We start from the raw sequence: 16,647 nt of genomic DNA, 5'->3' as shown, positions 1-16,647 counted from the left end.
GGTCCAGATCAAAGGTCCGGTAGTAACAGAAGGCAACAAAATGGCTTAATATTGGTGTCCTCGCCTGTTTAACAGAGGTGTCCGCTGAATGCAGGTCTCTTTATTGGTTCGAAGAAAATTTATGGACTAAAGCTGGTGTCCACTTAATAGGGGGTGTCTGCTTAATACAGGTTTCAATGTATTTAAAGACAGAGAGGCTTTAAAGACCAAATCAAGATACTTTATTTCAAGCTTAATGTCTCAGTCTATAGATGCTCAGATCACAACTGCTTCGATAAGCACTTGCTGTCTTTTATGTCTTTTAAAATATAAAAACGCAAGTTGTTGTTTTCATGTGTGCGGAAAAATCACTGTAATTGATATATATATTTCCAAAAGGTCTGGATAGAATACTCAAAATTTATAATTTTAGGTCTTCTCTAGCCTCGTTTAAAAATTCATGTAAACACAGGTCCCTCGACAACACATGCTTCGATCATTCTCCAAACAGCGTCAGCTGTAAAGAAACTGCAAAGAAAGTTATAACAATATTATAGTGAGGCTATTACAGCAATACCAAAAGCAAATATTTACAAACAAAACTACAAGGAATTTACACTGATTGTCAAAGAAAAAAACCAAACGCGCGACATTAAGTGAAAAAACGAAAAATGTGTTGATAATAAAATATACAATGTATGTTGATAAGACAGAAAGAAAGAAATTTTAAACATGGTTTTCGACAAAAAAAAATACTGTAGACGGTGAATAAGGAGCACAAATATTTTTAACATCAGTCGCAACTTGGCCTAGGTTTAATTTTTCGTGTTAATCCAGGGATATAAAAGCGATACAAAAATATCTGTCCTAGCCAGAGACGATTCATTTTCGTCATTTCGAAATAACGACTCGCACTTTTCAGTGCTGGTAAATAATTCGCTGCAAAGGAAAACAATAGCAACATAGAACACCATTGCCCCCAGTTGTTCTAAGGCCGGATAACGCTCTCGGCGGGCTAAATCTCTATCCAGTGGATAAGTGCTAACAAAACAAACCAACCTATCCGCTGTACTGGGATTTAGCCGGTGGATACCGTTATCCAGCTTTCGAACAACCCGGCCAGAATGTACCCTTGAAGTATCGTCGAAGTTTCAGTGAAACAATTCGCATGGGGATAATCAAATTAATACTCGATTAGCTTTTAAAATGCACTATTTTTAATCAGCTTGCTCAGGTTTGCTCAAGAATGCTTCAAGGTTATCTCAGGCCCCGACCACACTAATGCGTTTTCATATGAAAATGCATACTTTTTGATGAGTTTTCGTCTATCGTGCACACTAAAACGCTGATGGAAACGGAGGCTTTCGAAAAACGGTTTCAAAAGTGGACCCTGTTGAAAACGCACTGTTTAAAAAATGCTCCGTTTCTAGTGTAAATAGGTGAAAACATACGCTCTTGAAAATGGTGCCAAAAAAGCGTTATATACTGTTGTTTCCTTCAGAGTTTTCGGGCATTTTAGTGTAGACGATCGGCGAAGAAAAGGTGTCAAAAATTATACGTTTTCATACAAGAAAGCATTAGTGTAGACAGGTGAAAACAAACCCAAACCGCTAGTATAAACGAGGATTTTTTGCTTCGTTTTCGCTGAGACGAAAATGGATACTTTAAGACCGCATTAGTGTTGTCGCGGTCTCAAAGTCCACACAATTGTGCGATCAATAGAAGGTACGGATCGAAGTTGACCTGAGTATCGACTGTATGTTGTTATCAAATTAAAACAAAGGAGAAAAACCCACCTTTTGTGTGACGGTAAAAAACTACCCCGCACTCCAAAAACTTGCTGTGAAACAGTTACGCCACATTCTTTGGGGATGACGATTTAACTTTCGGGAGTTGATGAGGGAAGGGTGGGTGACTCCAGAAAGCGTGAATTTTACTTATTTTTGGGCCCCGAACGCTCAAGATATATCCTTCTCTGTCCTGTGCGATCTTCTTATCTTATTAGTAAAAATTAATTTTGAAAGCAGCTTTGATGAATTTTTCCTTCATGACTACCCCACCCATCCCACACCCCCTCAACGGAACATTTTGCATAGCTTGAACAGCCTGCCAGCCAGCAAGCCAGCCAGCCAGTCTTCAGCCTGCATGAGGACCACCTCGCTTCTCAGTTACGTTGTTCGAACATCAGCAAGTTCTCCCTCCTGGGTAGCACTGCGTTAGAGCTTTCTATCTACAACATGGCTCATTGGCGCTCGCGATTAACAGACCAACTTCGATACATTAAAATTCAGCCTACAACAATAGACCTCAGTATGAGGCTCTGGTGAATAACTACAGAGTTAACCCACTTAACCCAGAGTCTCGTGCTGAGGTTTATTGTGTTAGGCTGAATTTCAATATATCGAAATTGTCCTATTCAGCCCCCAAAAAGAAATAAAAGTCCCAATGCCTTAACCGGTGCCGCACACACTACATACTGATTACAGGGTTCAATTTCCGTCATGGAACGCAGTCTATGACGCCATAATTAGCTGGGCATTTTCACAAAGTATAGTTGAAACGTTTGGAGCATTCCGTGAAGCACGGCGTTGCGTTTCCCTTACGCTTAATATTCTCACGCAAATCCAGAAACATTGTACCTCCTGTTTACGCCTGATGCTTGTAAATTGTCATGCGCTTACCACACGATAGCTTGCCTAACTGTCTGCAGTTAACTGAAATTTTATGCAATAAACATAAAAATAAACACAAATTGAAGGAATGATCAATAATTAATTATTGACAATATGGCGCGAAGCACAACTCAAAAGCCTGTTAACTCCTTCTTCAGAGTATTTTATTTTATTGGTTTTCAGTGAAATTAAGGGAGATATGCTCTTAAATGAAAGAAGAGCACGAACATGAAGTTTTCATGAGGCTTCTCCCAACTGATGATGAATATGTCAGGAGTTTCTACTGACTGCTCCATTACGCCCAGGTAAAGCCAAATGTCTGAAAAAAAAATTAGATCCTTGGTCTTTGTCCAATAGGAATGGCCCCAATAGGTTCTAATTAATAAATAAATCACACATCGTTGTTAAGGGAAACAGCGTAAGATGTCTGTATTAAAGATCGATTGATATGCAAGACGTTGGGGAAAGGGATCATCTAAGATTGAAAAACTGCCTTAATACTCCTGCAAACGAGGTATTTTTTCTCCAAATTGTTGTCTTAAATACCGGATATTTTCGATTTCATTTTCAAGTTTTATCCTCTCTCTCCTTTTTCTTTGTGCAATTATTAGCAGCTTGCCTGATATGACTGACGTTTTTGCGGCTATGTTAACCTTGAATGCATACATGTAAACTCAAATGTTACATCGACTCTTCAACTGCATTTGAAGTCAATTCCACTAAATGAATAAGTTATTCCAATATTTTTTGAAAACGGATATTTTTTTCTCTGTTATGATCTTCTGTCTGCAAGTAAAAAGCGTTTTGGGGCACCAAACGGTCCCCAGAGTAAGTGGACCTTTTAAAAGCGCTGGCTTATCGTTTCCGTGCGAACGGACGTAAAAGGAGCTTTTGGAATACAATGATGTTATAGAACGCGTCTAGCCTATCTAGGCCTCCTTTTTCGCGAGTGTGAAAATCAAGATGGTAACTTGTGTCATTGCTACTTGGGCTTCTTTCAAGTCTTATAGCATGCAACAGTTACATTTTACGTTATAACGTGAGAAAGCAATTGGATGAGTCAGCCTTTCTTTTGGTCGTTGATTTAGCGAGTTTTTCGCTGAATTTCTTTCTTCGTTGATCTCAAAAACAAAAACATGTGGATACGTCTGGACGAGAACTAACTAGTTAGACCTCATCACATTCTTGCACTCCCTATACGACTTTCCGTTTTATTGTACGATTTCATCGTTGTGTCACTGGAGCTCGATATTTCTACGTGCCAAGGCGGATAAAAATTCTTAATTGAAAACAAAGCTGAATATTGGACTTGCGGTATTTCTCATTAGAGAAGGAAACAACCCGAAAAGCTGCTATTTCTATCTATGTCAGACTATCCGATTGGACATGCAAGCCTACATTACAACTGTAACCTGTAAATTTTATCATCAATTGATTTCCGCAAATGAAAACAGGCAAAATACACTGCCATGACATCAGTCTGAAGGTGCCTAAAGCTTGAAAAGGATTGCGTGTTACCGAGGCTTCGCGTGAAAATTGAGTAATGGGGTGAAACGTGTTGTGCGGCACATTATTGTTTGTTCAAAAAGGATGGGTTACGCTATTTTAAGTGGCTTTGGGGTGTCTTTAAAATTGATAGGCTGTAAAGCTAATCATGACAACGATATTTGTACGCTATGAAATGCAAGTTTTGGTACCCTATTGTTGAGTTCTTACATCGGCTGTTTAGGCAACACAGTGCATTAAAAAATGTATTTCGATACAGAAACATAACAGAAAATTCGATGCAAATAGCGACGATTGCTGCATTTCAAACGCAGAAACTTGACTGCCTGCTAACGCATCCGACGTAATTCTAGGATCACCTGAAGCGTTCCAAAGATTTTCGTAGGTCAGCATACGACTCTCAAACGGTTCGATTATTATCCGAAGACTTCCGACAATTTCTTAATATTTCCGAAGGTAAATCGAAACTGCCTAAGTCTACCCGAGCATTTTCGAACATTTTCGGAAGCTATGTGAATAAAATCTTCTGATTTTATTTAACTCCTAGCACCTACCACGTGAGTTATCAATGCATAACCAAAAGCTATAAATCAGTGGTCCAGTTTTTCCAGGGTACTATCAAGCAGTTATTTCATGTTTTTTTACGTGCAAACTTTTCGAGAACTTATTTGAAAATGAATCGTCCTTATTTATCCAGTTTGACTTCAAAATCATGTGATCGGCCATACGCAAAAGAACAACCACATGCATTGCCGCACATTACCTTGTTTTTGAGGTTCTCCCCCTTACTCGTCATACTCATCTTGGTACATTTCCTCTGGAAGTTCATCTACTTGTTCGTCCTCGAATTGTTCATCGTCAAATTCTGTTGGAAAAATTCGTTTAACATACGCAGAAAGTGTGTTTGCCATGATCGTGTCGCTTGATTTTTCTCGATGATCTAAGCGAATGTCAATCAGTGTAAAGAATAATAAAACACACAGCAGGCACTTCTTTTCCAGGGAATAATATTCATTTACCTTTATGTGAGTAAATCTGTATAAATTCAACAAAAGGCATGTGGAGAAAAATAGAACTTGGAGAATTTTATTACTGAGCACGATTACACAAGTAAATGATGCGAAGATCGTTGTTCATTTAATTTAACTTCCAACACCTACAGAGGCACCATGCCAAACTGTTCGAAACTAAATGAGCATTTTTTTTAACAGTGGATTTAAAATACTCTGTTAGCTGCATGTGGCGGATACGGAGTGTAAATTATTAGAAAGTGACCAATTTATATGCGACCTTAAAAAGCGCTATCAGTTATTGTCGAAATGTATTATACCTTTATCAGGTAGTTCGTCGTCGTCGTATTCGTCGCTGTTATATCCGTCGTCATAATCAGCATCGTAGTCTCCTTCGCCATTTCCCTCGTCATCCCAGCCAGGATCCATATCTTCGACTTCCTCATCCATCTCCGGATAGTCTTGGGCATGATCTTCTTCTATTTTATGATCCGCTTCTACATGATACATGGTGATATAAAATCAATTAACTATCAATAAAAGAACGACGTGAACCATAGCTCAGCCTAAAACTTAAAGGAGCGATGTCTGGATTGAATATAATGTTAGATATTTTATCAACTTAGAGAGAGCTTCTTTACACTGCTTATCCTACTCTGTGAGAAATAATCGACATCGCATAATTCTTTGGCAGCATCGTATGGATACATGTTAAAATTAAGAAAATTGCCGGTTTAGATACATGCGCATACGTTACTCTATATGAGTGGAACAAATTGCCAAACCCAATCTTCGAAAAATAGTAACAAAAACTATCGTAGACGTTCGAGTGACCTACAAGGGGACCTGTGTTCAATCTTCAGTTGGCAACGTTTACAAACTGTTCCAACTTAGTGCCCGTTTATATGGTCTCGGTTACCCGAGACAATCCTTCCCCCGAGTTACCCTGGCCGAGCTAACTTTTCACTTATTTCTTTACAAAATTCAACTAATTGTTTACATGACGACCGCAAACCCGTCTCGGTGGGGGGGGGAGACATCTCGAGTGGACGAGTTTTCTCACCTCGGCCTGTGGGGTAACCCTGGCAGGCGGGAGAACTTTTCTTCGTATAATCACTTTGGCTCGCCTAACCGAGACAACTCTCGGCGTGGCGAGTGTCACGAAATCCCTAGATTAAGGGTTTAAAGCAAAAATTTGTATCAGAGAAGTGAAAATTAACTCCAAAAACCCACTGTGATCGAATGACCGAAGGAAACTTAAAGAAAAGGGGATATTTAAGAATTCAGCAAGGGTTATGAATAATCATGAAGGGTCAACTTTGACTCGGCCTGTAGGAAAACCGTTTTCACATGTAAACGCTCGATAAAGTTGCCACAGGGGGAGGGTTGTCTCGGGTACCCATAAAAATGGCCCCATAGAATTATTCAAAATGAAAGTACCTAAAAATCAAAATGCGGTATACCACAAATATACCGATCGCGATAAGTCTATTGCATTTAAAATATAATAGGCTATTGTATTTATTAGGCTATTGCATTTAAAATTATGACTTGTGATGGATTTGACAGCAGGTCAAAAGTGAAATAACCTTACGGCATATACATGTGCATTGTATTAGCCGAAAGTCGACACTCACCTAATTCTAACAGTTTTTCTTGATTTTCTAAGAACAAGGGTCAAGTTACGGGTGCAATATGTATGTTTCTTCTATTGAGAGAATTTGGTAGGTGACTTGAAATTTCATACCCAACTTGGGAAACTAATTACATTTCTTATGAGGTTTTCGTCAACGATTATTCCTATTGATAAATTCTAATCTCTACCATAACAGAGGTGCTTTCCCGTTACAATACGCGACAGTGAACAATACATCGACTTTAAAAGGAATTCAGTGTCGCGACGATGTTTTTCGCCTGGAACCTTCGGGATCTAATAACATGCAACATTCCAAAATTCTTGACGAATAAGTGAGGCAAGAACGCAGGAATTCATTTAAAGCGGCAAAAACCGATGAAAGAAACTGTCTAAGTGCATGTAGCCTTTAGGAGAGAGAACTGTTAACAGCTCCACCGTTGGTCTCGAATGAATGGTTATCAGTTGTTAATTAAAGCAATTAACCCTACAGTTAGCTTAAAAAATTAAGTATCTCTACGGTTCGCAAATGAATACTGAATGTTGTTAACAAGGCAAACTGCTGAACTCTCTATTCGTCTTAACTAAAGCCATCTGGTCGATTAAAATTGAATGCACAGAGAGCTCTGCGTTTTTTAGGTTACCAATTAACAGAAAAAAAAAACCTACCAGCTTCATTTGGCAGAGGAACACCCCAGAGAGGTCTCAAAAGAGCCACAAGGCAAATGAGAAGCAAACTCATCGACGCCATTTTACTTTCGTTTGTGGTCTTTACTTCGCGAGTTATTTGACTTAGTGATGCTTTTATTTTCACTCCGTAATTTAACACAAATTAAAACGCAAAGCTGTGCTTTTTTTTGTGAAAGGGAAGTCTGGATATTGTATTTGGAATGACAGGAAAATTTTGAATCAATGGGTTAGCACTTTAAATACAATATAGTAAAGATAAATGTTAATTGGTGCAATATTTAAATCTTGGTCCATGAGCCAGAAAAAAAAAAATAAGTAAACAACTATTTATTTTTGTTACTAACGTTTCGATCATTATTGTCTGTTCTGAATAATACATTTACTGCCACGCAGATAAACTCCGAATGAAGAAAGCTTAAGCGGCATAATTCATAAAGAAGCCTGGAGCGGAGAAATGCTTTATATAGATAGACTGATATTAGAAAAGTGATATTTTTATCTTTTCTTTGCAGCGACAATATAGTCATATTTTGTTACACCCAGAATACGTCATGTCCAGTTCAAGCGCTCGTTTTTAAGTTAGGTATAGTTGGGTAATTGCGATGGCAAGCCCAAGTTTCTTTGAATCGTATGCTTTCTTTCATATTTTTTTGTTTTTCTTCTTCTTCTTCAGTGATATGCAGTCAATTATGGCAATCTGCATCATTTGCTATTAATACACTGCCATGCATTCTATGTGACACCCTGATAGTGGCCACTTGTCAATCAATAGAACTTTCTCATGGGATTGTAATGACACTGATATTATAACCTTCTTCCTTAGCAATTGAACACGAACTCTTTGAAATTAAATGCAAGTCGATGGCTTTTAACCCAACAAAAGCTTAGACATCGTTAATTAGAAACGTTATGAATACTAAGTAGTTGTGCTTTGCTTTCATATGGGAGTATAGATATAGATTAACAGACCTGTTCAAGTACCCAGAATACCCAACAATATATATTCTGCTAACAAGTCGAGCAAATTATGTTGTAAGATCATTACTAAGCGGTCCGTGTTCTCAATGACTTCACGATTATCTCACGCGTCGTGAGCTAAATTCTAGCAAACAGCAATTGAACGAAGTGGACGCATATTCTTAGCCAGTGTAATATGTGTGCATAGATCACATGACCAATTCAGCTCTAGACAAATATGGGTCTAACCCTTTTGCCATAATAGCCATATTATCCTTATCGCCTCTTGGGAAGTTTTATTGTGGCCCAATAACAGGGCTTGGGAAGGACAGCTTCAGGGATGATGTGTTAAGGAGAGGAGAAATGGTATAATTTACAATTTAGCCAGCAGATAGGAAACTGCTTATTTGAATCCCATATTACACAGAACGAAAGCCTTGATTTTGACACGAAAGGGACTAATAAGCAAGGGTACGTGTATCAATCAGTTTCTATATCATCTCTTTTTGGTCCACTCCTTTGAAATTTCCGAGTTGTGTTTTCAGAAATGCACGCAGTCACGAAAAGGATTTGCTGAACTTCATTAAACTAGGTGAATATTCATTGTTTTGTTTCATTTCATTTCAAATGCGTCATTTGTATTCCGGGTTAATCGTCTCCATCCTTAACCATCCTAGTTCCTCTACGCTGTTTTTCCCTCTTAGTAAACTACTATATTCAGGTGTTCTTCAATTTGAATGTTATTTTGTATCTGGCAAACTACGGTGACTGAGCTTCCTTTAGGACGGTGTCTACTAAATACAAAGGTTTTTGCGTCAGGTTAGGACCACGCAAAAAACGTAGATCTTTGCAAGGGCTATTTGAATCCACAAAAAAATTGGGGTAGCCACGCATTTTTTCGAGATAGCCTTGAATCTCAAAAAAACAAAAAATGCTGACATCAGCATTTTTCTGAAAAAAGAAGGAAAGGATCTTTCTTCACAGATTTCCTGAGAATTCGCCTTTACATACGGAAAAGCAAACACATTTATAAAGATCTTAAAACTGCATGGTAAATGGTAACATAACACCCATGTTTGGTATGTTCTTGATAATAAAGTCGTTGCAACAGCGCTTTTAACGTCTCGGACATCCTTCCTGTGGTTAAGCTAAAATACAGCCTAAATACCTTCAGCTCACAACCAGAAACTCATCACGTGTTGAATAGGCTTGCCACTTCAATTTCATGACATAAAATTTAGAGATAACCACGCGTTTTTTAAAGTTATTCATCTTTTTGAAAACTTTTACAGTACCCGTTACATTTTTTCCTGTCACTTCCCTAGTAAAACATTTGCCTGTCTCGCACTAGTTTTGGGCGCGCACTACGCCATCTGCAGATGCATGTTTAGATTTGGATTTCAGTATAATTTTTGACAGATAAAAGCTAGTTTGTCAGCTGGAAGACGTAAACAGTTAGTGGCTGCGATATGCTGCTATTTTGGTGTTCCTAGTTTAAGTAAAGATTCATTAAACTTGATTTGGTCACAGCAAGAAATTTCGCTTTCATTTTAGTCGCGTACTTGGTAGCGTAGTTGATTGCGTCAATGTCAACCCAGCGCGCGCGTGGCGCTTAAACCATGCCTTATGTGATGCGCAGAACGTGTGCGTACTAACAAAAGTAGGCTCCGTCCTTATGTGGCGGTTTTTGATACATCCAGTTAAGAAAGTTCCTTTGTCCTTCATGACGGAATGCACATCAGTTTTGATAGAAAATAAGAAGTCTTGAAAAACAATAAGACGCATGTCATAATTATATCGTCACTGAAGCGGTTTTGAGTTAAATTCCCATTTCAAACCTCGCTCTTTCCATAATTTTAAGCAACAGGAAAGAAATGAGCCTCACTTACTGCCGACCACAAAATACCAGTAGAATCACGTTTACACACACTCGCTTTCCTTTAAAGGGCCATTGAGATGAAATGCACTAAACCTCAGCTGTCTACATATCGACTCAAATGTATTTTACACTTTAACTAATTTGTGGCAAAATTACTTTTATTTTTGCTTTGTTTTCCGAAACATACCAAGTGGTAATCAGTCCAACGGTTGTTGTGGCAGTTAATTGTAGCCGCTGCTCAATCCTCCAAGGGGTCGTAGGCGCTGTTGAAACCAAAAAGCAGCAAATTTTATCAATTTATCAGTATTCAACTTGAGTGCGGTTTTTAAAGTTATTTTTGTTATTTTCGTGCAATAAATAAACAATAACCTCCCTTGCCGTTAAAATATGCTCGGATATTATCTGTTCCGAGAGAAGAAGAGTTTTCCGAGAGCTTGAGGAAAACTGTGAGCTTCAAGGAACAGACAATTCACAAGGACAAATATTCCAGCATATTTTGGAAGTCAATAGACCGGGCTATTGTGTTTATTATCCTTCAAATATTTCTTACCACACGTGGGATCTTCTTGAAGTTTTGGAAATTGGGGAATATCCCTAGGATCCCAGCTAAAGCTGGGGAACATCCAAGAGAGAACATCCAGCTTTAGCTGGGGTATATTCTGTCACGTGGTGCGTTTAGACCAATAAAGTACAAGCGAAAATATTTGATGGATTATAAGCCGGTCACACCACAGTCACACGTGTCTTAGAAACGACCAGTTGGATGATTTTCACCAACATCTCAATTCAATTAATTAACCCCAACATACAGCTCACTCTAGAACTTGAGGACACCAAGGGACAGGGACTACCTTTTATAGACACTTTCACCACAAGGAGGGGTACGCAGCCTAAAGTGAATGTCTACATAACGCCAACGCACACAGACCGCTATCTTGATTTCAATTCTCACCGCCACACAGGCTATAAGAGATCTTTAGTCAGTACCTTGCTACGCAGGGCACAGAACATACCATCAACACAGGAAGGCAAACGCGAAGAAACGAAACGAGTCAAGGCTGTACTGCGAGACAATAATTATCCCTCATCCTTCATCAATAGCTCCGAAAGAACGCTGTCGAAACTCCCCACCGATCTACCATCCATGGTTTCACGTGCTACCCTATGTGCGGGGCATTTTGAAAGGATTAGTGGAATCTTGAGGCAACAACAAATCAAAGTCGCCTTCAAACCATTGAGAACTGTGAACAGTTTGTTTCCGCGACCGAAATCCCAGGGAAAGGTTGACAGGCCACAATCTGGCACAGAGTACAAAATCAGTTGCACCAAGTGCAGTTTTGTATAGTACGGTCAAACTGAACGACCACTGAAAGCTCGGATTACGGAACACAAAAGGGCTGTTTCTATGTTCGACCATGACTCCAAGATCTCCTGCCATGTCCACGAAAACAACCACGAAATGGATTTTGGAAGTGTCAGAGTTGTTGGACTTAAGACTAACTCACGAACGACTCTTCTTGGAAGCCTGGATGTCAATAAAGGATCCCAATCTGGAAATGACCACATCGCCATCCCAGAAGTGTACGCACGCACGGAAAGTGCGCGCATGAAGCACAAAGTAAACAAATAGGAAAGTCATTCTTTTAGCGCGCGTATGTATAATACGCGCTAGACCCGTAGTCACGAGAGATTAAAGTTAATGTTCAGACCGTTCGGTCGAAGCGTGCCCAGCATGAAGATCAATTTCATTTCATGCTGATTGCGGCTGATTAAGCCACAGACCATGATGTCATCCAGATAGTGGGAAGCGGAATTGAAATGTTCAACTACGGGAAACCCGCGCGATTGGTTTTGAATGCTACGGAGGTGCTCGCTGAAACGTTCCCGTAGTTGCCCTCCAGTCTCTCGGATGCATGTATAGGCAATGTTTTTCCTACTTGTTTACTTTGCCCTTCATGCGCGTGCTTTCCGTGTATTGCGTGGCTCAATCATTCCACCTATACTGAAGAAGGGCTAAGCCAGAAACGTTTAGTTTATCAAAAAATTGTCACTTTAAGAGCATTTTGAGCCTTCTATTCAACTTATCGGCAGTATCACGCATCGTATGAGTTTTTTGCTCGTTGCTGCTAATAATTGCAGCTTGATTGTAATGTTATAGTTAATGTTCCTAACCCATAACCCTTACTATAATTATATATAAACAAACAACACAACCAGAACATTTGTGGGGAAAAGGGGTAAGGGATGAAGCACTCCAATGAAGAATTCTAGGTCACTTTATCCTAGGGGTGTGAGGATCACCCTGGGGGTGATAATCCCCCCAGGGTACTCAGTACAAGGTGGTAATCCTCAAGAGGGGGTGATAATCCCCCAAGGGTAGTGAGTGAGAGGTCATCATGCTCTCTAGGGGGTGATAATCCCCCAGGATACTCAGAGAGAGGTGATAATCCTCTCTAGGGGGTAATAATCCCCCAGGGTATGGAGAATTGATAATCCTCTCTAGGGGTCGAATCCCCCGGGTTAAGGAATAATAAGAGTCTATGGGGTAAAGGGTGGCCTCTATGGGAGCACTTCATCCCGAAACCCATGTTTATTAAACACCAATAAAGCTCAATACTTTTAAACTGAAATTATCACTGTAATGGGGGAAATAACCTCACAGTTATTAATTATTTACAAAACCTCTGCAAACCTGCTACCTGGTTTATAATTATTGTATAATTTCATTGTCAAACTTTATAAAGTCATTATTTGGGGTTACTGTTTAAACCTTAGTTCTCACTGCAATACCTTTGTATTCTAATATATGTACCAGAGCTACTTGCATTTCAAAAAACACATATCTACTTGCCTCATTTCATAGAGAGAGGGATAAAACAGGGAAGGGTGGGAGGGAAATTTTGGTTCTGTGAATGAGAAAGTGCAAGAACTGTGCTGTGGACGGCTGAGCATGTGATTATACAGTGCAAGATTTCACGTGCATGGTAGATGCTGATTGGCTGAGCGGGATCATCCGACATGAGTAACTCATATGTGGGAAGTGATCGTGACCAGAAGTGACCTGATTTATTCTCTCTCCTTGGGTGTATGGTTAGACATTAACTATAATTTATATTTTGGTATAAATTGGCTTACCACAGGAAATTTCTGGGCGCGGAAGTTCACACGAGGCATGTTATAATTATCCCTAGCTAGACGGAATTTGATGCTGACTAGGGGAATGTTTGACAATTTTCATCTTTACATACACACATTTATTGCAAATGAAAAACTAACAATTCCATCATCGAAAACGGGGCTTGAAATCGCTGGAAACACCAAAAACTAAGATGCTTGATAAAAGACAAGAAATACACTGTATCGTTTAAAACTGACTCAGTACGAAATCCCTCCATGATAACCTGTTTAAATTGAGAATAGTTCTTATACTCTTTAGCATTCGTACGCGTCCGAATTCAGGAAAGTCTGACTAGCGAAGGTCACTCCTTGTAGGTGCAAGGAAACACAACATGGGCTCAACCACGAAATGGAATCGCCCTAACAGCAAAAAGAAAATGTTGTACTAAGATCTTATCTTTTGATAATAAAACTGAAGTTACTGAAGTTAGAACAACATTTCTTCACAGCGATTGAAGATGCTTCCACTAGAAGGGCCCCAGCGAATAAAATAACTTGCTATGCTCAAAAAGATTCCTTCATTGAAACACTCATTCAAAATGCAACCGTCAAAATGAGCAAGCTTTAATTGCATTCCTGGTACGCTTAATTTCGACCATCACCGTGGGAATCTTATCTGCCTACCCTGCAAGCGTTATAACATAATCCTTATGCGGTGTTTATAATTGCAGCTTGATTGTAATATTCGAGTCGCAGGCAATTTCTGGGCGCGGGAGCTCACACGAGGCACGCTATACAGTGTGTAATTATATCCTTAGCTTGAGGGACTTTGAAACTCACCAGAGGAATGTTGTGAAATTTTCATCTTTTCAAACGGACATTTTAAAAAAATAAACTAACAATTCCATCATCAATATCGTTTACGCAGGAAGTGAGTTGTTAGTCGGAAGGCATGATAAACGTGCAGAAACATATTCGTTGGATCCATATTTAGGTCAATTGCCTGGGTTCAGCGACTTGGTACAAAGGAGAGCCGATTTTTTGAACATCGTTCTCTTTAGCAAGAGACGATCTATTGAAAATCAGCTGGAAATATTTAGACAAGGAAAATAAAGGAGGCAGTCGAATATTTGAACCATCTGGGCTCGGCACAAGTATATCACTTATGTCCAGTCACGAAAGTGACAAATTTGATGAAACTTCGTCCAACTGCGTGAATATTTATTAATTTGACGATCTTTTCAAATTTTAGTCAAATTGTCAAAGCGAAATCAGCTTGGCGGAATTGACGATATATTTCAACTGAATATCAGCGTTTGCATTCTTTTATTGGCGAATTAAGACTGAAACATCTAGAGAGTTCGATTTATTTTAAAACCCTTTGGATACTTGGTGAAGTGGAAAAAAAGAATGGATTATTCTGTAACGAGACCGTTAGAAAATTCCAAAACGAAGATATTTGATAAAGGTTACGAATTACCTTGTATGATTTAAAACTGATTTAGAACGAAATCCCTCTATTATAACTTGCTTGAATTGTGAATTTAACAAATCGACTGTGGTTTAGTGTTTTCCGACCCGGCTTCTCGACAACGATATGCGTCATCCTAGTGGTCTAGTGGTCAAAATGTTGTTGGACTCACGAGACGCAGCAGATTGTACCCGGTCTTGGACCTTTTAAAATAAATCTTGGCATCTTTGTTTGCTGGGCTTGATAACCATTACCCTCTATTGACAAGGTCGCAGCAGTGAATAGGAGTTCAAGTAAGCTGTTCATTTGTTGCAGTCAGTTTGGGAACAATATTTCAATAAGACTATTAAATCCTTGTTCCGCCGTCCGCTGTCTGCATCCGCTGTCCCTTTCCCCGTTTTCTAGAGTTCCGTTAATCAGTAGAATTTAACATTAATAGAAAGTTTTAAATACTCACGATTTGTTTGTTGTTTTTCTTTTTTGTTGTTTCTGATTTTCTTTTTTCTTTTTTTTTTTTCTTTTTTTTTTTTTTTTTAATAAAAGACGTCTGAAGCCCAGGGTCTGAACCTCTCTTGCCCGTATTAAAACACTTTGAGGACTGTGACTCACAATTAAAATAGTCCAAATATCTCGGGCTCGCAAGGAAATATGGACCCTGATATTTTAGAAGCGCACAGCATTGATATTTTTAAACATACTTATAGTAGCATATAATTAAGTAAAAAAATATCAAAATGTATCAATAAAACAGAAATCATATAGAAGCAAAGAAGTGAGACGAAAGAAAGAAACAGGAAAAAAGCATAAGGCCTCATACATTATTTTGTTTTGTTTTGTGAAAATACCCCATCTTAAAAAAAAAAAAAAACATTTCTAAGCGTTTTTTCACAGACGTTTGCCAAAATCTTCAAAGATTTTCGCTGGTTATTATTTCATCTTTGCACTCAATCCTTCATGAATTTAGGGATGTTAACCAGGGGTTTGAGGACTGCAGGGAAGGAGAAGGACGGAGCGTTTGAGGGTCTTGACCTGTAACTCTTACAGCACTAAAGCTATTAAAATGAAACTTGGAGCATTATTTGTAGCGCGTTCAAAAATATTCTTTTGAGGTCCATTCCAAATAACTTTGCCTTGATACATGTATGTTCTACAAATGACGCTATCAATATTCCGACCAGCCACCATCCTGGATTCGCCATATTGGATTTTATGATAAAGTTTCCATATAACGCGCGCTCTGATTAGCTGAAAGAGCGTGCTTTATCAGAGAACAGAGCACGGGTTGATGACGGTAAGCTGGCTTTCAAATTTTTGCTTCGGAATTTTGACAAATTTGCCCCAAATCAAACATCCCCTGTGATTCAGACAAACGCAATGGAAACGAGCTATTTGTTTGTAGTAAATATGGCTCACAGAGACCATTGTTAGCAACAGCAGTGTTAAAACTGTACTAAAAATCACTAACAAAATTTGCTAGATTCCCGCCGACAAAACACGTAGCGAAATAAACAAATTCTCAACCTAAACAGTGTTTCGATAAAAGACATTATATTTGTTACGAAGGCAGAAATTACCGTCGGCTTAAGAAGTAAAACAACGACAGAAAACAACAATTGAAATGTCTCTGTTTATGATGAGAAGCTTTATTTTTGTAAAAATGCTCAATTGCTCAAACAACACTTACATGCAGTGTAGTAACACTCTTTGTCCGGTCATCTCAGCGAAGTGAACCG

The 16,647-nt window shown here is 38.9% G+C and overlaps 1 protein-coding gene across 2 annotated transcripts; it reads right to left on the bottom strand.

The window, feature by feature from the left end:
* LOC145481720 (uncharacterized) lies at window positions 1-7,677 on the bottom strand. Of its 2 annotated transcripts, none has more exons than XM_081460244.1 (4): window positions 7,470-7,675; window positions 5,488-5,664; window positions 4,921-5,022; window positions 1-507 (listed from the first exon to the last, which is right to left on the bottom strand). In XM_081460244.1, the coding sequence occupies exons 1-3, from the start codon at window positions 7,549-7,551 to the stop codon at window positions 4,943-4,945; spliced, it is 339 nt and encodes a 112-aa protein (XP_081316370.1). In that variant the 5' UTR covers window positions 7,552-7,675; the 3' UTR covers window positions 1-507; window positions 4,921-4,942. The 2 variants fall into 2 exon arrangements, with proteins under 2 accessions (XP_081316370.1, XP_081316371.1); XM_081460245.1 differs by lacking the exon at window positions 1-507 and adding an exon at window positions 514-2,970 and having other exon boundaries at window positions 7,470-7,677.
* Window positions 7,678-16,647: the final 8,970 nt, after the last annotated feature.

This window comes from Orbicella franksi, chromosome 3, assembly GCF_964199315.1.
Source record: "Orbicella franksi chromosome 3, jaOrbFran1.1, whole genome shotgun sequence".
Classification (NCBI taxonomy): domain Eukaryota; kingdom Metazoa; phylum Cnidaria; class Anthozoa; order Scleractinia; family Merulinidae; genus Orbicella; species Orbicella franksi.
The sequence above is the reverse complement of the archived record's forward strand: the minus strand, read 5'-3'. Positions and strand labels throughout refer to the sequence as shown.

What these genes read in the sequence shown, in the direction of transcription:
- LOC145481720 (XM_081460245.1), bottom strand. Translation starts at nt 7,551, where the DNA reads ATGGCGTCGATGAGTTTGCTTCTCATTTGCCTTGTGGCTCTTTTGAGA. An exon ending in TCCTCTGCCAAATGAAGCTG is followed by an intron (nt 5,665 to 7,469) that starts GTAGGTTTTTTT and finishes TGTATCATGTAG; the next exon opens with AAGCGGATCATAAAATAGAA. An exon ending in CGACGAACTACCTGATAAAG is followed by an intron (nt 5,023 to 5,487) that starts GTATAATACATT and finishes TTTTTCCAACAG; the next exon opens with AATTTGACGATGAACAATTC.